Raw genomic sequence first — 25,259 nt, 5'->3', positions numbered from 1 at the left:
GGGCAGAGCCAAGCCGCTGTCTGCCGTCGAATACTCCCCACAAGCCTCGTTTGAAGAGCCCTACCTAACCCGGGTAACCTTAGAGGGTTATGTCAGCGTAACCGGGCGAGCACCATCCATAAGATGTTCTTTTATACTAATGTCATCATTAATCTCTTCAACTGTTCATTGGCTGGCCACTTCTGCCGCGAAGTCACGCGATCCAGTTTGAACGGTGGGACCGGTGTTCAACTTATGTCTCAAGGTATGGTCGAGATCTGATTAATATATTTGAAGCCTTAAACAAATTACCTCGAAGTCATGTTCGCTGCTGCTGTGATTGGAGACTCTTCGCTTCACGGCCGTCCTGTGGAGGGCCTCCATCTGACAGTCGTCCAGCTTCTCGCCTTGACCTTTGGGGAACTTCTGCAAGAGCTTACAGAGGGAGTCCCTGCGACAGGATAATTAGGATTAAATATTATTGGGCGGAAGAGTTTACACGTGTCTCTGATAGACGAGTTATGTATTGCAAATAAGAATGTGCACGTCAATGACCTTGATCTGTCAAAGTTCGATAAAAAAGTATGGACAGCAACAAAAAAAAAACTATCATCTACTTTTTAATGAATTTTTGGCCTAATTATGAAGACTATTAATATGTTTGTTTTAATGAACCATACACACCTATACAATTTTCTTGATATGTTGAGTCGTATGTCGAGATAAATTAAACATGAATTTGGAATATATAAAAAACACCTATTTCAAAATCAAGGCTGCAACACTGTCGGGCCCTATAATATATATATATATATATATATATATTCGGCAAACTCGAAGATTTGGATTATAAATTAATATTTAAAAATTTCTACTTTTTTTTTACTGACTACCTATATTTTTCGATTTGACAGCTATGACGTCACTATATGGCGCAGGTCCATGCACATTCTTATTTGAAAGGCATTATATATACTATAAGGAAGAGCAGACGGTCAACGCTCTCGCGGCCGATCATCCACAAGGTGGACAGACTTGATTAAGTCATCTACGAAGTGTTCCCTTACTGAATATACACGGAACGCTACAAATAGAGAGAGATGGAGAAGTCTCTCAAAAGCCGCAAACAAGCATTAAGACATACGTAACCACGACTACTCCGCCAGGAGTGTACGACTGAGAAGAAGAAATATATACTATACTAGAATTGTCCATGTTATGCCAAGCATCAGACCGACAAAGAAAAGACCGGAATGCGAAGCATCTTTAACGGTATAGATTTTAATCGAATTTTAAAAGCATAAGGCTGAGATTTAGAGCTCTGTCGCTTTCAGCTCAGGTAGTGTGAAAAGTGAATTATTGCGTTCCACACGTCACTGAGTTATTCTACGTACCAACATCTGAAGGTCTCCTCCCAGACCGGCTGGACCCCGTTGACGCAGTGCTCGATTTTCCTCAGCAACGCCATTATGCGCTTCTGCAGAGCCGCCGAACCTGTCGCGTACATATACAAGATATAGACCGACAGCACACGCAATAAGATTCCCCTCAGGCTCGCAACCACATATAGATTTTACGTAATGTAGATTTTAACTGGCATGTAGATCATCGGTGCCCTACACGGCTCACTGAAGAAGTAATTGTGTCGATTTCTCTCTTCGATCATCTTACTAAGTCAAATATCTAAAAGGCTCCAGGAAAGACGAATCCGAAGATATTGGAAACGAATCTATTTCTAAAAGACTAAAACGTACATTAACAAACAAAAAAAGATAAAGTTAGGCAATCAAGGCGTTTTAGTAACAGAAATCGACATAATTACTTCAGTGCGCCGTGTAGGGCACCGGTGACCTACAAGGGAGTCAACGTGTTAACTATTGTTACGCGCTGTGGTTCGGGATAAATAAAATTCTACCGAATGCCAATTAATACTGTATTAGCACTTAGAACACTTTAAAATTCTTAATTCACTTCTTCCGCTTCGCTTCAGGCGATCCATTCGCTGTTTCGCTTCGAGTAGTTCCGATTATTGACTGACCGCGTGCCATCTCTGAAACGTTTTCAAACGACATCCCTAGAATTATCGAGAACATTTCTCACAAGTCGAGTATTTTCGATGTGTGTTCCGCTATCTGACAATAGATGGCGTTGTACTTCTCGAACGTTCTAGATGTTACTAGATCTTTTGATGTGATCGTTTCAGATATTCGGCGATAGATGGCGTTATTCTTACCGGCGTAACAATATTAAACTAATCAAAGAAAAGACGTCACGGCGTTCCAGGAATTAAAAGCTTGTTACATTCAAGCCCTGTTTGCAACAATCTACAACGTTAGTACAGTCCGTCCGATGAGTGATGACACCAGCACGGTGAAAGGGGGAAGGACTCTGGACAACGTTAGTACAGTCCGTCGAACGAGTGATGACACCGACCCGGCGGAGGGGGGAGGACTCTATGTCGTGTCCTATACAGTTGTCTATGACATAGAGTTCGTTATAGAGACTGCACAGTCCGCCCTCCTCAGTTAGAGACTTCGGTCCCCGGGGACCGGAGCCTGGGTGTGGTCGGTGCATTATTGTAATAGCTGAACAAGATATCGAATAATACTTACTGTGTATGTTTTTATAGTAGCATCCTTTTCCTATATCCTGATTGGCTGCGTGTGTTCGTAACATCAAAGTTAAATTAAAAAATATTGTTTGTTTAATTTCCAAGGATTATATTAGTCTGAGGTCAATGAGTGAAAGTTTTGGGTGACTGTTTTTCTGTTGATTGTCGGCGGGTTCTTTTCTGTCGATTTGCTTTTCATTACACGACGGTATACCTTTACCATGGAAGTCGTTCTTGACCTCACGTCAGAGTATCACTAGACAAGCGCGCTAGAGTCCGCGGACAGCAGCGCGGGCTACTCCGCGCGAGCGTAACCTCAAGTGTTCAGAGACCTCATTCTCGGTGTAGCCACAACAATAACGACAGCTGTCTTGTTAGGCAGATTGAAATGGTCTGTTATTATTCAGATTCCTCTACGGATCAGAGACAGTGCCAGAAAAGCCGCGATGGCAAAAAGATGGATAACTTTAAAATATGGATGTGGCGGAGGACGCTCTCAATACTATGGACTGCCATGAGAACTAACGAGTCCATTTTAATAGAGCTAAACATCCGAAGAAAGGTTATTTGCCACCTGCCAAGAACGTGTTATGAGCTTCTTCGGACAGATAACGCGTTCTCCCAGACATGAATTAGGGAAGCTCATAATTTCGGGTCGCATAGAAGGCAAGCGCGCCGTGGGCAGAACACCAGCCGGATGGTCAGATCTGGTCAAGGGACCGGTTGGTGGCATGTAATCCGTGCCATCCATGACCGAACACTATGGAGGAAAGTCACATGTGGTCGCGATCTTCAGTAGTGATGGAACGGTGAAGTGGAAAATGGGCTGTTTGGTAACTCTCAAGGTTCTCCTTACCGGTGGTGAGGACGGAGGAGGTGTGCGCTATCTCCTGGAACACGGAGTAGTTGGGCAGCAGCGAGTGCGCCGTCAGCTCGTCGGCCCCGCAGCGGATGTCCGCCTCCTGGCACAGCAGCGCGAAGCACGACATGGCCACCAGCACCACGTCCGTGTCGATCGACCACAGGCACATGAAGAACACCACCTGGACATCGCTCTCTTGGGTATCTATACTTCTATACTAATATTATAAAGAGGAAAGATTTGTTTGTTTGTTTGTTTCGAATAGGCTCCGAAACTACTGGACCGATTTGAAAAATTATTTTTCCATTAGAAGCCGACATTGTCCCTGATGAACATAGGCTACTTTTTTTAAATTTTTTTTTTTTTTTTTTGGTTTCATGTGTGTTTTAATGTTTCCGAAGCGAAGCGAGGGCGGGTCGCTAGTATATATATATATTTTTTTTATTGCTTAGATGGGTGGACGAGCTCATAAGTTAGTACCGCACGGGTAGGTACCACCGCCCTACCTATTTCTGCCGTGAAGCAGTAATGCGTTTCGGTTTGAAGGGCCGTTGAATTATACTGAGACCTTAGAACTTATCTCAAGGTGGGTGGCGCATTTACGTTGTAGATGTCTATGGGCTGCAGTAACCACTTAAGACCAGGTGGGCTGTGAGCTTGTCCACCCATCTAAGCTATAAAAAAAAGATTAATTGATAAGAAAAAGTCATGAAGTCAAATGTGCAAAAGCAATAAGATGATATGTGTATTTTCAATGCAAAAGTTCAAAATGGGTCATTTAACCCGTTATGGTATGTTTAGTGTTAATTATTTTTGTTCCGTCTCTTGGTAGACTAATCCACGGTCTATTCGTAACAAAGCGGTTACAGCTGTCCCTGGGCATCACGGCCCCGAAGCAGTAAAGCAGAACAGCATTATAGCTGAAACTTTCACCTCATCTCTTAAAGATTTTAGGGACATTCACGTAGTTGTGTCTGAGAGCTCTGATAAACTTAAAGACCAATAAGTTGTGAGGTCTTTCATCTCATCTCCAATCTAATTTCTCATCCAAACCATTAAGATCACAAATTAATCAACTTCATCTCATTTCTCTTTATAGATAAAAACAAAACAGATAGTTAAAAAAATATGAATTGACTTAAAGGTCCCGTTACCGGGTCGTAAAATTCGAAAAAACAAAAAACAGTTTACGAACGCGGCGGATAGATGGCGCTACACGTACTGACCTCGAGTTTGATGTGCGCCTGCTTGCATATCGGTATGTGCGAGCCGACATTGGCGTACTCCTTGTGCGCGGACAGGAACTCGTTGCGGTAGGTCAGTATGTCCCGCAGCCAGCGCAGCACCTCGCGGTAGTTGCCGATCTGACGCTGGATCAGCTTCTGGCTTATGTTGTACAGCACCTGGGAGCTGCCGGCGTCACGGTCGTTTACGGCAAAGGATCCGTGTTTATAGTGCTCAGATGGGTGGACAAGCTCACAGGCCACCTGATGTTAAATGGTTACCGGAGTCCATAGACATGTACAACGCAAATGCGCTACCCACCTTGAGACATAAGTTCTAAGATCTCAAGTATAGTTACTACGGCTGCCCCACCCTTCAAACCGAAACGCATTACTGCTTCACGGCAGAAATAGACGGGGTGGTGGTACCTACCCGTGCGAACTCACAAGAGGTCTTACCACCAGTGACACAAGCAATAAAAAAAAAGTTGGCATGCGGACCTGTGGTCCCAGAAGGTATGCAGCGGCGCGTCCGGGTTCCAGTTGAGGACGCGGTCGGGGCGGTGCAGCGCCAGCAGCGCGTCCATGGCGGCGCCGGACACCTCGCCCAGCCCGCCCTGGTGCACCAGCGACACCAGCCCGTTCATCAGCTCCGTCGTCGACGACTGCATCTCTAGGCTGGAGCGGCCCGGGTTCTGCGACACGAACGCCCTCACTACAAACCTTCCTGACACTATTTGGTACACGCGACATTTATCTTTGTAATTAAAGGTGCGTTTTATTTGATATCAGCATCACAGTTCGAATTGCGCTTCAATTAAGTTTACTCCATTCGAATAGCTGAAGAAGTTACCAAATTTTAAACTTTGAATGGCTCTCCTGTAATGTTGTAAAAAAATCGCTTAAACCAATTAGCCTTTCACTCCTCGATATACCTAGTTTAAGTAATATGGTGACTAGATGGCGCTGTCAGTCGCTGCCACAGAGTATATAAGCACACAAGAACAACTATAGTAATTATACAACCCACTGAGTTTCTCACCGGATCTTCTCAGTGTCTCGCATTTCCGAACCGGTGGACGATTCTGCAAAGCACTGCTTTTTCTAGGGCCAGTATTAGCAACGTCGTCAGGTTTGAGCTCCGTGAGCTCACCTACTTGTTAGGGTTACGCTGGCCTCTAATGCCATTAGCTTAGGTAGAAAAAAAACATAGTTATTACTGAAGGTTCAGACAGACTCACGCTCAGCATCAGCATGGGGTCGGCGTGTATCAACTTGACCATGCACAGCAGCAGGTGTCTGTAGGCGGGCATCTCCTCGGCCCGGTTGAACTTGGACTGGACCTCCTTCGACTTGAGCGACAGGGAGATCATCCGGAGCGGCGTGTGCGCCACGTAACCCTGGGAGTTGATGAGTAGCATCCGTCATTAAAACCACTGCCAACTATTCGAAGCTCCGGAAATAATATGGGTGCAATAATATCTAAAGTGGCCTAAAGGATAAGACGTCCGGTGCTTTCGTGTTGAGCGATGCACCGGTGTTCGGGGGTAACAATTGTTCACGATTGACTTTCACGGTGAAGGTATAAAATTGTGTAATAAAAATCAAACACACAAAATTATAATTTGCGTTATTACTGGTGGTAATCGACCTCGAATCGACGACCTCTTGGGAATCCGCGCGGGTAGCTACCAGCGCCCTGCCCAATTCAGCCGTGAAGCAGAAATGCGTTTCGGTTTAAAGGGTGGGGCAGCGATTTAACTATACTGAGACCTTAGAACTTATATCTCAAGCTGGGTGGCGCATTTACGTTGTAGATGTCTATAGGCTCCAGTAAGCACTTAACACCAGATGGGTTGTGAGCACGTCCAACCATCTGAGCAATAAAAAAAAAGACGCCTTACGAAAACCGAAGAACAATATAATATATATTTGGCCATGAATAAATGTAAAGTTGCTGTTACAACTAACGCCACCTCTCGCCCGTTGGTGGTACTATGGCATAGAAACTCTGTACTAGCATGTTTTTTTTTTCATTTCTAGATATTACGAGGTCTATATAGGTTAGGTTTGTTCTAAAAAGCTATACCTACTATTAAAATAACTGAATTTCGTTTGTTAACCCTTGCATACCTCTTTAGTCTCCTTCACATCCATTATCCTCTTCATTGGCGAGAGCGAGACAAAACATTTTTAACAAATTAATCGTGATTTACTATTGAATTTTTGACATAGCGTGTCAAAAGTGCTTGTATTAGAAATACAGTAGGTGGCGGCTTGCCATTACAGGTATCCATGGGCAACGGCAACTACTTACCATCTGACGGGGTGTAATCTCGTCTGCCAATGTCAAAAATAAAAATTATAAAGACTACTCGCCCTTATAGTACGTTGCTTATACAGGTGCTGCTAAGTGATAACCGGTAGCCATAGACATGTCAACTGTCAATGTCACTTCCTACATACTACATAAGCGCGGAGTTTCGTTTGAATTGGTAGAACAACAACGTTATCTTATGTCGCTTATGATCAGACAGAGATGTATACCTGTGTAGCTTTGTTCGACGTATCTGTGAACATTGCCCGGAGTTCGGCGGCCCTCGGGTACAGGAGGTCGATCTGCGGCCACCAAGGCAGTCGGGGTTGTTTTATTATCCTGGAAATAAATAAATAAATAAATTTTACGGTAGGCAGCGGCTCGACTCTGTCCCTGGCATTGCTGAAGTCCATGGGCGATGGTAACCACTCACCGTCAGGTGGGCCGTATGCTCGTTTGCCTATAAGGGCAATAAAAAAAATTGTTTAGCAAAAAAACTATCAAAGGTAGTGCTGTATATCGGTAGCCTGCGCGGGTAGGTACAAAAATTTCGCCTGTTTATACCGATAAGCAGTCGTGGATTCTGGTTGTTCAACCTCATGCTTCAAGGTAAATTTCCAGAGCACTCCTTCATCTTCTTGCCCTTCACTCACAGCGTGGAGTCGGTACTGCAATTCCTCTTTCTCTATCCAGACCTATCATACGTCATCTTGGCAAGCATATAACTAATTTAACCGACCAAATTAAAATTAGTTGTTCGCTTCGGGTATTTCAAAATTGCAATAATTGTTACGTTATAATACTCATTATAAAAATGAATATTTAAAAAAAAACTAATATTTAAAAAAAAAAGACAAGCCAGCTGAGTTTCTTGTCAGTTCTTCTCAAGAGGGAGGCTGGTTTTTGTGAATTGGCGGTAGTTCTTTTTGACGTTCAACAAGTGTGTACTTTCATTTATGTTGAATTTTTTTTTTTGATTTTTTATTGATTAAAACTGCAGTGGGAGGTCCCCTAAATGAGTGCAGTAGAATGGCCTCGAGCAGGGAGAGATGGCGGGACATCGTGAGACGCATCAAGTCTGCCGCTTCCAACACTACATCGTCTTCTCGCATTAAAACTGTATAATCTCAAAACTCACTAATTTTACAGGAGAGTGCTTTAAGGGTTAACATGTGATATTTTTAATATTGATCATGTTTGCAACATTTATTTTTAATTTTTTACCAGTTACATTAACTATCTGTCTTTTAAAGTAAGATAAAATTATGTATTAATTTTGTTAATAGTAGTCAAAATATAGGTAAACTAAAAAAAACTAAAACTGTACTAAGCGCTTTTGACAGTATTTATGAGAAAAATACTGGTGATACCAAATGACATCATATTAACGCAATATGATATAACTCAATTTCGAATATATTTGGAAATTGTACACTTTTAATGCGAAAAGACGACATGACGATCACGACCACTCTGTCAAGAGTAACGCGATTGAGAAGAAGAAATTGAAAGGTTATCTTACCTGTTCAAGGCGTTCACAATGACGTAGTGGTAAGAGATGTGAGCGTTGAGGTTCAGGCAGACCTTCAGGGCGTCGTTGTTGTGGGGCATGATGCGGAACAGGGACACGAAGCAGTCGGTCATGAGGTCCAGGTCCGAGTAGCCGGACAGCACGCTGCCGCGTATGTACGACTTCGAGGGGTTGAACAGCAGCGACTGGAACGAGGGGGCGTTAGGAGTGACGACAGGGGGGTTGGGGGGCGCTGCTCGGGCAGTAGCGCTTGCATGTATGGTAGGGGAGAAGGTTTGAGTTTCTCGCCGGATCTTCTCAGTGGGTCGCGTTTCCGTTCCGGTGCTAGATTCTGCGAAGCACTGCTCTTGCTGGGGGCAGTGTTAGCATCACTCTGGTTTGAGCCTTGTGAGCTTACCTAAACACGTTAGGGCGAAGCTGAAATAGCCTCTCATGGCTATCAGCATAGGTAGGAATAAAAAATAAAAAAAAACTTGGACATGAATTAATGAATGACACACAAACAAACAAACAAACAAATATGTATATATATATATATATATATATATATATATATATATTATATGTAATGTTTAGTGTATGCCCTAGGTTTGTATTCCTAATTCTTCTTTCCTTCTGCAGACCTACTGGAAGAGATTTCAACATGAAATAAGTAGTGCCCTTGTACACTGTATCCTTATTCTCGCGTTTCTTCTAACAGCTGTGTGTGCAAAATATATTAAATAAATAATCAAACAAACAAACATTCATTTTATAAGAATATGGACGTAACTATGGCTAATACATTAACTCTCCTCCCCCGCCCCCCGCTCACCTTGAGGTCGTTGATGACAGACTTCACCAGTACGAAGGTCACGTTCCCGGAGTCGGCCGTCTTCAGGTACGTTGAAGCCTTGCAGAGCTTCACGCTGGTCACCACGGCCGCCTCTATCAGCTGCTTGGAGTTATTCTGCGGGTCTGAATAGTGGGGGGACCGTTTTTACTTGATCCACTAATATGATTAAAGCTTTATGAACCCCCTCAGAATATTGGGCCAAAGCATTATTTTTATTTTTCTATGTACTGTTACGCCAGTAAAAGTAACGCCATCTATCACATAATAGGAGAAACGAATATCAAAAGAACTAGTAATACCGAGAAGGCTCGAGTAGTGTAACGCCATCTATTATCATATAGCGGAAACACATATCGAAACGACTAGTACTACCGGAAATGTTCTCAATAATTGCAGACTTGTCGTGTTAAGTATAAAAGCGTTGCAGAGATGGCACGAAGACAGCTAGTAATCGGTTCTACTCGAAGCGAAATAGCGAATGGATCACTTGAAGCGAAGCGGAAGAAGTGAATTACTAATTGTGAAGTGGTCCTTAAACGTTCTAAATGTTAAATAGAGTTTTAATTTGTACTTTGGTGAAAGTTTTATTTATCCCGAGACCCACTGCGTAACATTACCAAAACTTAAGTCCGACACAATAGTAAGATTACAATCTATATCAATGTGGGAAACGGAGCGTTTACAGTGAAAGGGATGAATGTATGGGAAAGAAAGGGACGGAAGGGAGATGGTTAAGATGGCGATCGGGCATTAGAAGTGTGAACATTTTACGACGAGTGCTATATTAAATTTTGTTACTTTTCCAAAAAACTGTTATTTACTTTGACTTAATTCCATATCAATAAGGCTAATAAGTAATTTTAATTTAACGTAAACCACTGTTTTATCTAATGTCTCTAAGAATAAGGTCCACCGACCTTATTTAGTGTCTATTAAGGCTAAGCACTTTAGATGTTATTGTGATGCTTCAGATGTTATTGTACGTTATTGTATTGTCATCGGTTCTTGGACACGTGTGTGAATCGTCAAATTAATTGCACGTCTCGAAGCCAGAAGCCAAAAAACTTACGGAGTCCTCTCTTGACTGAATCTATGAAGTGCTTCTTCTTCGTATGTCGGGGGCTGCACGGCGCTCCGCTGTCGGCGTTCACGATCTCCTCCAGGACTTTCTGATGAAGAAGCGTACGTTACTGACGCGTCCAGGTCCAGTTGCATCGAGACCGACTCTTAGTACACCAAAAACGTTCATATATTGAAGCCACTTGCGCGCCCTTCTGGACTTCAATTAGCAGACGCGGTAAACCGGTATTTATGAGACCACACACTATCAAACCCAGTGGTTGGTACGTGGCCATTATTGCTCATGGACGTCAGCAATGTCAGCACGGCCAAGCTGAAGGTTACTGGAGCCACTTTTCAAGTTTACAGAAAGACAGTTTCATGTTTACTGGTGGTAGGACCTCTTGTGAGTCCGCACGGGTAGGTACCACCACCCCGCCTATTTCTGCCGTGAAGCAGTAATGCGTTTCGGTTTGAAGGGTGGGGCAGCCGTTGTAACTATACTGAGATCTTAGAACTTATATCTCAGAGTGGGTGGCGCATTTACGTTGTGAATGTATATGGGCTCCAGTAACCACTTAACACCAGGTGGGCTGTGAGCTCGTCCACCCATCTAAGCAATAAAAAAAAAAGGTGGTGAGCATCGGCAAACCCCACCCAGAGCCGGGGGGTAGACGCCAGAAAAGATCTCCGAAAGCGCACAATTATTACCGCTAATCGGTGACGCGTCATACTTTGTTCACATATTTGTCACTTAACTGACAACAAACAAACACATACCTTAGTGCTCTGACATAAAGTATCTCGAGACCGCATTACAGTTCGAGCCGTTAGGGTTGTCGAGCACTCACCGGATTCAGGACTAGGAGCATGATCTGAAGGGGCCACATCGCCGCCCTGGACTTCTTGTTCTCGGCGAAGCTGTCCTGCAGCATGTCGAACAGGGTGTCGCAGCACTTGCCGAGCTCGTCGTTGGGCGTGCACTGCACGTCGGAGAACTCCTGGAGCGAACGACACAGGATTTACGTCATCAGGTTTGAGCCCCATGAGCTCACCTACTAGTTAAGGCGACGCTGATATAGCCTCTCAAGGCCATCAGCTTATGTAGGAAAAAAAACACAGTATTGGCATCGAGAGGTACTCTGGAATTGTAATTCCTTTTCCTAGACCCTTATTAGTAGAGATGGACTCAACAGTCGCATCGTGTCTTCCAATTAAAAACTGGGTAATATTATTGCCACACTGGTTCTTCGATAAGTCATGATGATGCTATTAGCTCGTGCTTAGTCCACTGAGTTCCTCGCCGGATCTTCTCAGTGGGTCGCGTTTCCGATCCGGTGGTAGATTCTGCGAAGCACGGCTCTTGCTAGGGCCACTGTTAGCAGCACTCCGGTTTGAGCCCCGTGAGCTCACCTACACGTCAAGAAGCTGAAATAGCCTCTCAAGGCTATCAGCATAGGTAGGGAAAAAAGCTCGTTCTCTTTGCCAACAAACGTTAAAGTTAATAAATATTTGTATATTTGTTTCCGGAATCAAAAAAATAGTAATTAACTAATTTAGCGGCTTTGTAGATTTGTATTAGTTTCTGATGTCTGAGACAATTGTGCAGTGTAAGATAGGGATTATTTAAATTCATACTATGGTAAATATGGTAGTTTCGACAATTGTTGTTTTTTATATTGTAGGTTATCAATTATGTGTAATTTTCAGATGCCTGATGAAGGTCTAATAAAAGACTGAAACGTTGCTAAAATAATAATGTAATTTGTTATGATAGTCCTATCTTGTCCACATTCCTGAGATACGCAAAAAAGAATATTTTATAATAATTATGGACGACAATATTGATAATAGTTAATAAATATATTTTTATATAAATTTTTTTTACGGTAGTTGTCACTAAATTCAAATGTTGAATTATAAAGAATACTTTTGAAGTTATACTTCTTTAGGCGCGTTATGAAAAGTAGATGAGTGAAATTTTACGATGCGCGCGCACCGTGACACAAAATTAACAGAATGAAGTTGCCCACTAAATCGCTCATTACAATACGACCGACGTAACTTGGCGAGTCTGAATATAGCCGCAGGTGAACTTTCGCGCATATACACTCGTAAAAAAAGTGTTATTAGCATTCATTTTTTAGTAATATAAATGACAAAATTATTATTTAATATAATTCATACTAAATATTATTAAATTATTACCGTTAAATATTTATTATTAATTATTTAATATTTAAAAAAAAAGAAATAAATTTAACAAAAATAAAGTATAACTTCTTACGCGCGTACATAAGTACACGCACCCTTTTTTTCTTACAGCCTTTATTATATACGAACGATGGAGGGTAGAAGTAAGGAGTACAATCTGTGTATTAAAAAAGTATCCGCTGAAAGAGAGCCGATTAAGATGGCGCCACAGTAGCAAGTGGAAGGATTTTAAAAAAAACGCCATAAGCTATTCAAGTACGATACTAAATTAAGAAGAAAAAGAAACACTTGTTACAGTAGTAAAAATAAATTAATCAGATTTAAAAACAGTCTATTTTAAAACTACACAAGAAATGATAAATATTAAATTTATCAACCCAGCACACTTGATTCTGTTCAAAACTGCTATATTCATATAAATTCCACTGCCTACACTAGCGCTATTTCGGTGAGTCTTTCAACAATAATTCGCTGTTTACAGGCGATTACTTTTTCAACTTGTCTACCATACAAGAGGATACTCCTTGCTTCTTCTTTATTTTTTTAATATAAAAGAAGATGGGTCGCTAATCCGACAGTAGTACGATACACACCTGCGGATAAGTGTCCATCCAGTTCCATATAGCTTTCTCCAGAGACACGACCAGTACTATGTGCGCGGATTTTCTTAATAATCTAAATTTTTGTATCGACTCTGTAATGTATATAATTGTAATTTTATTAATGTCATTCCTAGGATTGATTTGGGCTTTCTATGGCTTCTGGAAACCAATTAACACCTCGTACGCCGGCAGCCCGTGCTTTTTACTTCCTATTGTAGGCAGACGAGCGTACGGCCCACCTGTTGATTAGTGGTTACCGTCGTCCATGGATGTCAGCAATGCCAGGGACACAGCTAAGAGGGTGCATACAAGCTTTTGCGGCCTAAAGGATAAGTTTTTTTTTATTGCTTCGGTGGGTGGATGGACTCACGGCCCACCTGGTGTTAAGTGGTTACCGGAGCCCATAGACATCTACAACGTAAAGGTCGCCATCCACCTTGAGATATAAGTTCTAAGGTCTCAGTATAGTTACAAAGGCTGCCACCCTTCAAACGCATTACTGCTCCACGGCAGAAATACGCAGGGCGGTGGTATCAACCCGCGCGGACTCACACGAGGTCCTACCACCAGTAAAAAATCGTATCGAGTAATGCGACTGTGTCGGTGTTCGAATCCCGCAGGCAGCTACCAATTTTGTCTAATGAAATACGTATTTAACACGTGCTCACGAATGACTACCACGTGAAGGAATAGCACCGGGTAATAAAAAACAAACACACAAAAATTGTATTGGTAAATTTACTGGTGGTAGGACGTCTTGTGAGGTCGCACGGGTAGGTACCACCGCCCTACCTATTTTCTTAGTGAGCTTACTGCTCTGATTTGAAAATTGGAGCAGCCGTTGTACTAGAAATTGAGACTTGGAACTATATCTCAAGGCATTTAAGTTGTTGATGTGTACGAAGCTCCGATAACACTTAGTATCTGGTGTACCGGGAATCTCTTCACCTGTATGAGCCCTTAAAGAAACCCGTGTATGTTTTATGCATGTTTTATGTGTATATTTTACATACCTTGCAACAATCGTATCAATCTTAATATATCAACGTTAATATGTTGAATTAATTCTAGGTCTGTATAATCAGGATTTTCCTCTGAACTTGAAGACAGCTCCTGCGGGTAAATTTAAATAAAGTTTTATATTAACCTGACCGCACGTTATCGGGTTACGTCTGTCAATTTATGAAGGCTGGAGGATGAATAATAACTTGACTGGCTCTATTTCTCGTGTTAGAGAGAGATAGAGAAACTCCCAGGGCAGGTACATCAAGAACATGGTCAGACTGGTCCGTTTTGTATGGATGCGAAAGAAGAGGCAAAATTCATCGTAACTAAGCAAAAGATACTGGGAGTGATGCTAGGGCCAGTTCAAAGGGATGACGGTAGTTGGGGGAGATGAAAGCGTTTCGGCAAAGGGGCTTCATTTCCTTATTGATTTTCTTGAATGAGTCGAGTAAATTAAATTGCGCTTGCGTTTTTCATAAAAAGTTTTTAAGACAGTGCCTCCATGACGTTACTCATAGGTAAAAAATATAAAATTATTTATTGGGGTCTAAGGTTTTTCGCGCGAACATAGGAGGCTCTCAAGTGGTTCGGGCATGTATTCCGGATGGACCAAGATCCGGTGAGCCGGAGGAACGGCGTCCAGTAGAGACACCTAAGTACCGCTGGTCTGACGCTGTGAAAGGGGATCTACACTCCAAGTCCCAGACTAGCAAGATGTTGCGCAGCCCGGGAAGAATAGCAGCGTTTATTATCGAAGGTCAAGACCCACATCGTGGTCATAGCCCTGACGCAGTAGCAGTATATATGTCAAATAATGTACATAGATACAGATGCAGTCGGTACAAAGTGAACTCTCTAAGGCCTACGATTCAGCGTAAATTCCACCGTAATTACAGGCATCGCAAGGTTTAAATTCATTTTATATTTCGAAATTTTTCATTTGTTACATCATTGAAGTTTTGTAGAAAATAAAACAGATTACATCGATTTGTTTAAAAATAAAATGGTACTTAAATGTAATCACTTTGAGTATTTACGTATATAGATTATATTTACAAAAAAAATATACAGTATATTGGTAGCAGCAATTTCGGTCAACATTATTTGAGGCCATCAGCGTAAAAGTGGCCTAACTCACAATTTTTCAAATTCGTGCTTATTATATTGCAAATTATTTACATACATAATAAATTTTTATGCAAAAACGGTTTATCCCTAGTTTCACACATAGATAACAGATGGCTTTGTAAACATTATTATTGCACGAATTGTTTTTGGGTACGAAGCCATGTAAAAGTTAATTCATACCTCATTATCTCCATACTTACTATAGTAAGCTTAGGTCACTTTTATGCTGACGGTCTCAATTTAAACAATGAGAAACTTAATGACGTTCTTTCCTGTCCGACAAATTGCTAAATAGTTTAGTCACTTTATTTCATACTCTGGTTGCAGATCCTAATTTTCGCTTTACAGACAAATAAAGCAGGCTAGTGCTTATGACTTTTAACAATCATACCTGTAGTCTAGCACTGATCCGGTTGAACACTGCATTGAAGAAGTTTAGGCTGAGCGCAAACAGAACCTTACTAGCCAATTGCCTCAATAAATTGTTGTTCACCACATTCTCGTTACGTGAATCTAAAATTACAAAATCATTATTGTGTTTCCAATATATAAAACAATCATTATTGTGTTTCTGATATATTGCACAAACATTATTGTGTTTCTGATATATTGCACAAACATTATTGTGCATCTAATCTGAATAACAATTTATTAATTATTATTTTTTTCAAGATGTAAATTTCCAGGATAGATGCTAAAATATCAGTGAAGTAATAGTACTCCAAAAATTAAAATCCCATCAGAATATTAAACATCGGACGGTTAATAAAAATCTTAGTAAACAGATTATCTTACAAGTCATAATTAAAATATCATTCACTCACCCATAAACTGACAGACTTCCCGAAGCAGAATTTTTACATTCATTGCTTCATCATATTTGGCAGTATCCTTGGGCTGTGAGCTGAGGCATATCTCAAGTGTGTCCAGGACTATCACAAGACTATCGTGGTAGCCCTTCTCCAGCTCTGTTTGAGGTCTATTGATGCTGCTTGTGAATGTTGGCTGATACTAGGAGATTAAAACACATAAATAGTTATTAATACATATAATTCCATAATAGAAATACAATGAAATGCAAAACAGACGTGGATCATTATTAGCACAACGACTGAACTTATGCAATAGTAAACACTAAGAGTTTACTGTCATTTAGAAAAACCAATCAGAACTAACCAGTTCATTTACTCTCTGCAGTATTTTCGTCAGCCCTGAAATGACTAATGAGAACCGGTATCTGCTTATCTGGACGAGGCATGCTTTACATTGTTCCTCATTAATCCTTGAGTGCAGGTTCTGTGCTCCCGTCCTATAAGGGAGCTGTTGTGAGAAGAAACATATACATTAAAAACATTTTACTGCTTAATTTTTCAATGATTCGTAATTGCCATGAGTAATAGAAAAGCATTTGTTGCTACCAACTTTGAACACTTTGATATAGGTCGTCTTGTGAGTCCGCATGGGTCAGTATCACCACTATTTTTGCTGTGAAGCAGTAATGTGTTTTGGTTTGAAAGGACGGGAAGCTATAAGTTGTAAAGTTATAACTATACTGCACGTGGACCTGTAAGCAAGCTCATATGCTCAAGCTGAGAGAGTCTGCTAACACTGGTCCTAGGAAGAGCAGTGCTTGCAGAATGTATCACTAGATTAGAATTGTGACCTACCGAGAAGATCTGGGAAGAAACTCAGTGGGTTGTGTCTATGAAAGGCAGTTTAGAATTGGTGCTAAAAGAACATATTTCGGCTGTTCCATTCTGTGATTACAACATTTGGAATAAGTGCTTCAAAGGGTTTCCTTTAATGAAGCCCTCTATTTAAAATCAGAAGAACTTCCCCATTCAGCTACAGCAGCTTCCCCATCCACAACAAACGATACTCTAGTTAGTCATCTATTTGGCTTTACATCAACAAAATTTTTTTTAAATACTTCTGGTCGAATAATTTGTGGGTATAAACAATTTGGTGACAGAGTCCTGCCTATTTCTGCACCATGCAATTCTGACTGCATGACTCTTCAGAGAGACTGTAAATGCATCACTAACCAGCTCTTTAATACATTAAGGTATCTTTATACATTCTCAACACTAACTACAATGTGGGCTGTAAGCTTGACTATTATCAGTGCTGATCTAAATAGTGAATTAAATTTTTGTCTTCTTCAAACAAGGTTTTTTTCAAACGATTAAATTTAAAATCAATAGTGTATGAGAATCTTAATCGCGATTTCGGCTCGAAATACATATATAAACAAAGATTTATATTGATTTTATTTGACTAGGTGCGCAGTGTGTGGGCGTTCCGAATTACTATTTTACGGAAAACCTAGTATTAGATGTGACTGAGATTCAATTTTTCTTAAATCAAGATGTTGTGTTAAAAATATTCTCTAGAAGCCAAAATTTAAATATCTTGTAAATACACCAAAAGGACCCACCCTTTTGTAATTTTTTTAAATTAATAGTTCGTACGATACCTGTTCTTCGAAACGCGCTATCAACGAATTAGCCCATTCTCCAGGTTTCTGCGTTCCCATTTTTCATAAATAACAATGTTTTTCTCATAAAAATTTGAAAAATAATTTAGTACATTTTAGATATTTATTACTAAACATAGATTATACACTTAATATATTAGAGATAGATGCGCAACTCTCATTTTTATTTTTGCTTTAGTTAAAGCCCGGTCCAGCAGGCGTCGCTACGGTCGATTATTAGTCTCCCTACCCCCCACCAGGTGGCTTTTTTAGTAATTTTAATATTTTTCATAACTCTCTTTATGAAAAAATCTTATCGTTTAGAATCGCTGAAATTCCCGGTAGTACTTATGAGATATTAAGGAATGTTTGATTGTGTTCAGCATTCTAATCGATAAGATCTTTTCATACAGAGAGAAAACAGTTTTTTAAAATAAAAAGCTGTAATTCTCTGTAAGCTATTTAATTTCCCTATATTACAAACAATTTTCTGTTAAAAGATTGTATGAACGTACAATTGTATAAAATTTCGAATAACAATAACTCCTCTAGATTAATCCTACTAGCGTACTTATTAACATTAAATCGAAAGTTATCTAAAAGTCAATTAAGTCTAGATAATCAAATCATTCAATGTCAATTAAGTCATTTGTGCGAAATATAAACATGTCAGCTTTTCATTACAAACATAGTAGACAATTTGAATTAAATTTAATAAATTTGTTTCTTAACGATAGCAATTCTTGCTTAAAGTTGATCGTGACAGATCATGACTTTGTATGAAAATATTACATTTATAAACACTACCTATGCTTCGTCATACAATAATTGTCATTTAAACTAGCATTGTAGAGATAATACACACACTAAAGTGAATACTAAATTATTCTTAGCATTCTTATAAACATTTAGAAATTTAAGAAACGATTAACCCACAATCATGTTCATAACATGTGACATTCTGTTCTGCACAAACGTTTTCTTGCATGATTTGAAAAACAAAAAAAAACAAAAAATGTTTAAAAAATGTAATGATGATTTAAAGTACTCTTAAATATTGATAGTTTGTACTTAATGACGCTTATAGTAATCTTAGACATGATTACAATAGTTATACTTTTATTCCCTATCTAAATTATTTCTATTCTGACGTTTCTGATGCTTTAGCTTTGGTAATACTAGATGAAACAAACAGCAGATTGAAAGAAAATCATCTTAAAGTTAATTACATTCATTACAAACCATTAGTTTGCATTTTGTTACAAAAGAAACTGATGTTCGTTACATGCAAATGAATTATAAACATACACATGCAAACATAAAATGTAAATTTATCTTTTAATCCAAATTAAATGTACATTAATATTACATCTAAATAATAGAAAGGGTTTCGAAAATTTTTATTGCACTCAACAGCAGACGAGCACGCAACCCGGCTCATGATAAGTGGTCACCAGTGCTTATAAACTTCAGCAGTGCCATAGGGGTTGCTGTCTATCACTTAAGTTTTAATAAATTATTAATATACTCAGTCACAAGCATATTGATTTCACATAATGAAAATGTAAGAAACATAATCATGTTTGGGCATTTTCATTTATATCTGCTCATACAGAAAAGACAACTTAGCAAACATATTCCACAGTTAATCTAAATAATTGCAAATAATGCTTTTGAAGACCGCTGACTTTTGATCATTAATTAAAATCATCTTCTCGTAGAATGTACAAAAGGTTATTTACAAATATTTATATCAGTATTTTCATATATTACTAACTTACTAATTACAACTATTCAAACATAATATTATAACTATAAGAACTAAACAACCTATTTTAAAACAAAATTGGCATCAATCTAGTTCTTATGAACTATTTCAATTATTAATTTATAAATTATAAACATATTTAAAAAAAATTAAGATCCTTCAGAGTTCACGTTCCTTGCTGAATCAGTTTCTCTTCTGAAACGGAGAAACAACGTATCTTAAGTATGTAACAAATATTTAAAAAATACGACCATGAAAAATTTAGTGTTAATGTAATCATACTTACAAATTAATATATTACATAACACGTTCTGGTTCAAATATAATGCATCAATCTTTTCATGTTTCAGATATTTTAGTGCTCCTTATAATTTTTCCATAAAATTTTGTCATTATCAAACCTTTGTCTACAAAAATAAAAACATTATTTTATATTGGGTAGAAGAATGAACGTGGTCACAGGCCACTTGGTGTAACTTGGTTATCAAACACCAGGAAACAAAACGTGAATGCCATCATCTAACTTTGGATGTGAGATCAATTGTGCTGTATTTTATTTAAACAGGAAAGCATGACTGATTGATCATTCCAAAAAACTAGTTCGGGCCCACTTGACAATAAGCATATAATACGCCGAGTTGCAAAACATAAATACTTCCACCCACTCGAGACAATTTTATTATCTGAGGTGTGTGTGTGATAGTACGAGACTTAATACAGACTGTTTTGATCAAAACTTAACATATATGATAGCTAGGCAGCAGAAATAGGAAGGACCATTAGTTGGTGCTAATTCATTTAATTATATTATGAATAATAATTCTGTTAGCAAATAATATACCGGGAAAATAGTGTAAACTCACCGTTATCAAGGCATCCGAAATAGCATTTCATTTTCGATCTTCGAGGCATGCTGATTTTTAATAATAAACTTTCTGTAAGAAATGAAAATAGTTACACAGGCTTACGAAACGCTAACGAAGAAAAAAGTATTGGAGCCAAGTTATGTCTAAAGAGAATTCCAAACAGAATTTCTCAATGTCTAATCGTCTAATATTCTCATAAAGCTAAAAGTTGCTCTAAATTAATACTACAACGTAAAATAACTCACACCAAGACCAAAAAAAAACGATTTAAAAAATTAAAGCGTTACGACATTTTGAAAACTTTTTTTTTTTTGAGATTGTTTTACGGCCCTGGAATTTTGAAAACTTCAAAGCAGTGTTTCCACTTACGTTTTTTTTACCACATTTTACCCTAGTTTCTTTTGAATTTATCCCTAAAATTTCCTAAACAACTTTCATAAATCCTTTATATAGAAAGCATAAATAAAATACAGAAAATAAACCACAGCATATTATTTAATGTAGGTATATATAATATAAACGCCCCCAGAAGATCATAGATCTATAGGATTAGAATTTTCAAAGAAGTCGACGCATTGCTTTTATATTCTTTTGCTGCACGCAACCTAACACTGTTCGGTTCTAAAATTGCAATTGTTTGCTGGCAAAGTTGGGAACTTTCTATGAAGCAAGCCGTTCAGGGTTACATTAGAAAGCCTGGTTCTTTTGTCAGTTTTTACATTTGAGAATACTGAATAATCTTTCCACCTCAGTCTTTGAAGAAGGAACTGCTAGCAAAAGTGAAATGACAATTACAAGGTTTTCGTAAATGAAATTACCATGATAATCTTTCATGGTACATGAAGTACCTGTATATTACAATACAAGTAAGTTCTAGTGACATCAACGAAAATAGGTAAATAAAAATTTGGCGGATTATACTTATTGGGATTCTGGGGAATCCCTAAGAAAAAAGCAGTGGCTTAATCTATGATTTACTTTACTAGAGGGTTACTGTTGAATCAAACCTTCTTTTTATTTTTTATACACAGCTCTGTTTTATTCTTTTACTTGTCAACTCGACTTAATGTCATTCTCTCTCCATAAAATAAAATGTTCATTGTTTTACTTTAATTATCGTTTATTTTAAAATTCACAACAGTTACTAGTATAGGCTTTGCTTTTTACCCCGAAATATCCTAAATCCTGGTATTTTTTAAATTGTCTTTATCATCCAAAATATCAGCTATTTTTCCCTAAAAAAGGGAGAATTCCCTAAAAGTGGAAGCACTGCTTCAAAGTACGCTAACATTTTTTATTGAGTCAGAACTCGTATCTGCCATCTAGTGAGTTTATTAGTTCATTAAGGCCAAAACGTTTCAAAAAGACCTCGCCGGTTCCTAAAGATGACGCTAGTTGAATGTTCTTTTTCTTTGTATGGGAGTTGCAGGTGAATGAAGTTAGCCCCTCAAAAAAAAATTTTTTTCCTATTTTATACTTATTTTCTGTTAATTCGTTTGTTCATCATTTGTTCATGATTGTTCACTGTTAATAATTGTTTGTTCTGCATTTATTTATTTTAAAAAAATATTTAAAAATATACCTACAAGTTAGCCCCTCTAATGCAATTTTTAATATTTTTTCATCCTTAATGACTCGTAAATATTCATTTTCGATTGTTCTTATATAAAACACGTTTGTTCTCTTTCGAAATTACTCGTTTTTTGTTTAATTTACTATTTTTATTAGTTGAATAAATGTATGCAAAATATGTGTACTGCGCATGCGTCAACTATAATGCCTAAAATTTCTACGCGGTTTTAATCGTGAAAAAAAAACCAAATATAAATTCTGAAGGAGCAATTAATTGGTATACAGTTTAATTAAAAAATAAATAAATGAAATAATGTGCATTGGCGTTAAGTTAGACCAAATACATTTTTTCCATCCTCTTACCTATCGTATTAAAATGTTATTTTACTAATGTTAGGAATATAATTTCGACTGTGTGAAAAAGTTATTATAATGTATACCTATATTATCTCTTGAAAGATAAATAATGAACATATTTACTTATTTGTTTATATTACCTATGTGAACTCCCTATCTTTTTTATACCTTCATAACGATAAGTAGGAGGATGGAAAAAATGTATTTGGTCTAACTTAACGCCAATGCACATTATTTCATTTATTTATTTTTTAATTTTTTTAATTAAACTGTATACCAATTAATTGCTCCTTCAGGATTTATATTTGTTTTTTTTTTCACGATTAAAACCGCGTAGAAAGTTTAGGCATTATAGTTGACGCATGCGCAGTACACATATTTTGCATACATTTATTCAACTAATAAAAATAGTAAATTAAACAAAAAACGAGTAATTTCGAAAGAGAACAAACGTGTTTTATATAAGAACAATCGAAAATGAATATTTACGAGTCATTAAGGATGAAAAAATATTAAAAATTGCATTAGAGGGGCTAACTTGTAGGTATATTTTTAAATATTTTTTTAAAATAAATAAATGCAGAACAAACAATTATTAACAGTGAACAATCATGAACAAATGATGAACAAACGAATTAATAGAAAATAAGTATAAAATAGGAAAAAAAAATTTTTTTGAGGGGCTAACTTCATTCACCTGGGAGTTGCACCCCCCTGTTACTAAACTTCCTTTCATTCATCGGTTCGGTTCCTTTGCTTTTTTTTTAAGGGATTATATGACCTGGTAACTAAGACCTTTAAGTTATGTCTTATTTTAACTTATATTCTTATTTTTATGAAAAATGATAATATGGAGATAAATGAAATGAAATGAAGATGATTAATTTGAGACATTAATCAACTGGGATGAAATTAAATGAAATGAGATGATATGTGATGAAATATAATCTCGGTAAAATGATGGTTATTTACTGAAATTTTTTTAGTGGACTTTTTGGAGGATCCCGAGCCGTTGCGTCCAGCGGCTTTGTTTCATTTTCCCACATTTGTGCACTTTCATAGATATTAAACAGTTAATAAACCACCGTTATTACACATTTAAACCTGAAGAAACACTAAATAGACAAAATAAAACAAATCACACAACTTCACTTCTTGCGATCCCGCCAAAAAGTCCTCCTTTGCTTTTAATAATACGGTGCTGCCATAACTGTGACTATTTCCTACCAAACATAAAGCTAGCTGAAGAACTCACATCCCTTAATGTTTAGTTTATAAAACATTACCTTGACATTTCCAGCGAGCATTTCAAGAGGCAGAGAGCCAGGTATCCTAGCCACTAGACCATACCGGATACTAATTCAAGAGGTAATAAGTAAGGAGTCATACATGTTAATGGCAGGTTTAGGCAAATTTTAGATGTCTATCGGTGTCGATCGTTTGACAAATTGTCATAAGTCCCATGGGGCGACTATCAATTTACTCATAACTACCACTGCCCTTACTGTTTTTGGCTTATGGTGAGGTCACTTCATCGATCAAATGAGTTAAGCGCTAGAAATCGAATTCGAGATGTAACCACTGCTTCGTGCGTTTAGCTTCTGCAGCCACAAAACTGCGTAATAAGACTGAGTAATAAATCAATAACATAGCGAATTAGGAAAGCTCATAATTTTGAAGGCATTCGTGCTATAGGCAGAACACCAGTCACCGAGATGTTCAGATCAAATAGGTAGAGAAAGCGGCTAGTACTAGTCTATACCACGAGAACAATATAACCCATGACTGAACACCATGAAGGAAAATCACAAATAGTTATGATCTTCTGTAGGAGCGAACAGTAAAAAATAAGAACAGGTAATGAAACGGAGATTTAAGCTCAGGCCAAATGAAAACACGTGTACCTACACGCCGTAGAAGTGATAATTTAAACTTATGAAGTACTGTTTAACTTGGTAGCGCCATTCACTTCAAATCTTTTGACTTCATCGTTATTGTTATGGTTTTGATTTCATATGTTACTTAGAAATATTTGATAATTACTTCAAAACTTTTATTTTCGATAGTATAGTAGGTGGCGGGAATAGACTTTTGATATAATTCAAGTATTGCCGAAATACATCAGTGTTGATCGTCAGATATTCTATGAACCCATAAAGTGTACTATCGAAACGCCCAACAGGATTGAAATGGACTCTTCCGTCAACTTCTTTACCAGTAGTAAATATTTGTAAAATAATAATACGGTAAAACCAAATTTAGGAAAAAAATCTCATTTATTAAACTCTACTTTGTAAATTTTGCGTTATTGATTTCGCTTCACGAAGCGAAAGATTCCCTGAGTTTTACATGATCTAGATTTTTTATTGTCCTTGTAGGCAGACGATCATACGGCCCACCTGACGGTGAGTGATTACCATCGCTCATGGACGTTAGTAATCCCAGGGGTAGAGCCAAGCCGCCTACAAATAACAGTTGCTTAATGGTTTCTTAACGGTTCGGGGTGAAATTCTTAGACATTCTACTTTTTTAGTAGTTTATTATAAGCTCTGTTCCATTTTTGCACGCATGCTTTTAATCTCCAATCAATAAATTAATTCAACCTAGTCCAAAGTATTCCAAGCACTACATACTGATAGAGGTTTCCTAAATAATTGAGGAAACTCAATTAAACAAGACTATTGTTTATTTAATTGCATTTGATGGGTGAACGAGGTCACGGCCCACCTGATGCTAAGTGGTTACGGGAGCCTGTAGACATGTACAAGGTAAACGCTGCCACTCACCTTGAGATATGAGCTCTAAGGTATTCAGTATAGTATGAAGTTGCTAGTGACATCATTCGTTAACTGGT

At 38.2% G+C, this 25,259-nt stretch overlaps 2 protein-coding genes and 1 long non-coding RNA gene across 15 annotated transcripts in view; 1 reads left to right on the top strand and 2 right to left on the bottom strand.

Annotated features, from left to right (window-relative positions):
• Positions 1-18,117, bottom strand: part of Nf1 (neurofibromin 1) — a 79,702-nt gene extending 61,585 nt beyond the window's left edge. For 4 of the 12 annotated variants that reach the window (XM_089737250.1, XM_089737257.1, XM_089737251.1 and 1 more), the window contains exons 1-19: positions 17,843-18,117; positions 16,543-16,686; positions 16,191-16,377; positions 15,758-15,879; positions 14,247-14,346; positions 13,225-13,325; positions 11,269-11,418; positions 10,428-10,527; positions 9,338-9,480; positions 8,515-8,708; positions 7,223-7,331; positions 6,809-6,838; positions 5,917-6,075; positions 5,177-5,370; positions 4,679-4,862; positions 3,447-3,633; positions 2,592-2,636; positions 1,374-1,473; positions 292-430 (exon numbers count right to left, since the gene is read on the bottom strand). In XM_089737250.1, coding sequence (XP_089593376.1) covers positions 292-430; positions 1,374-1,473; positions 2,592-2,636; positions 3,447-3,633; positions 4,679-4,862; positions 5,177-5,370; positions 5,917-6,075; positions 6,809-6,838; positions 7,223-7,331; positions 8,515-8,708; positions 9,338-9,480; positions 10,428-10,527; positions 11,269-11,418; positions 13,225-13,325; positions 14,247-14,346; positions 15,758-15,879; positions 16,191-16,377; positions 16,543-16,686; positions 17,843-17,902 — 2,448 coding nt within the window. In that variant the 5' untranslated portion in view covers positions 17,903-18,117. The remainder of the gene's footprint in view (positions 1-291; positions 431-1,373; positions 1,474-2,591; positions 2,637-3,446; positions 3,634-4,678; positions 4,863-5,176; positions 5,371-5,916; positions 6,076-6,808; positions 6,839-7,222; positions 7,332-8,514; positions 8,709-9,337; positions 9,481-10,427; positions 10,528-11,268; positions 11,419-13,224; positions 13,326-14,246; positions 14,347-15,757; positions 15,880-16,190; positions 16,378-16,542; positions 16,687-17,842) is intronic. The other 8 variants (XM_089737259.1, XM_089737252.1, XM_089737258.1 and 5 more) reach the window with 4 other exon arrangements.
• Positions 1-25,259, top strand: part of LOC114244176 (uncharacterized) — a 223,716-nt gene that overhangs the window by 76,091 nt on the left and 122,366 nt on the right. The gene's annotated exons all lie outside the window — the stretch shown is intronic.
• LOC149500243 (uncharacterized) lies at positions 18,290-20,713 on the bottom strand. Its single transcript, XR_016325133.1, has 3 exons — positions 20,474-20,713; positions 19,897-20,017; positions 18,290-19,805 (listed from the first exon to the last, which is right to left on the bottom strand). It is a non-coding gene; the product is annotated as an uncharacterized LOC149500243 (long non-coding RNA).

Source organism: Bombyx mandarina, chromosome 23 (genome assembly GCF_030267445.1).
Source record: "Bombyx mandarina strain Sakado chromosome 23, ASM3026744v2".
NCBI classification, from domain to species: domain Eukaryota; kingdom Metazoa; phylum Arthropoda; class Insecta; order Lepidoptera; family Bombycidae; genus Bombyx; species Bombyx mandarina.
Note: the sequence above shows the minus strand (reverse complement) of the source record. Positions and strands in the feature narration are given on the sequence as shown.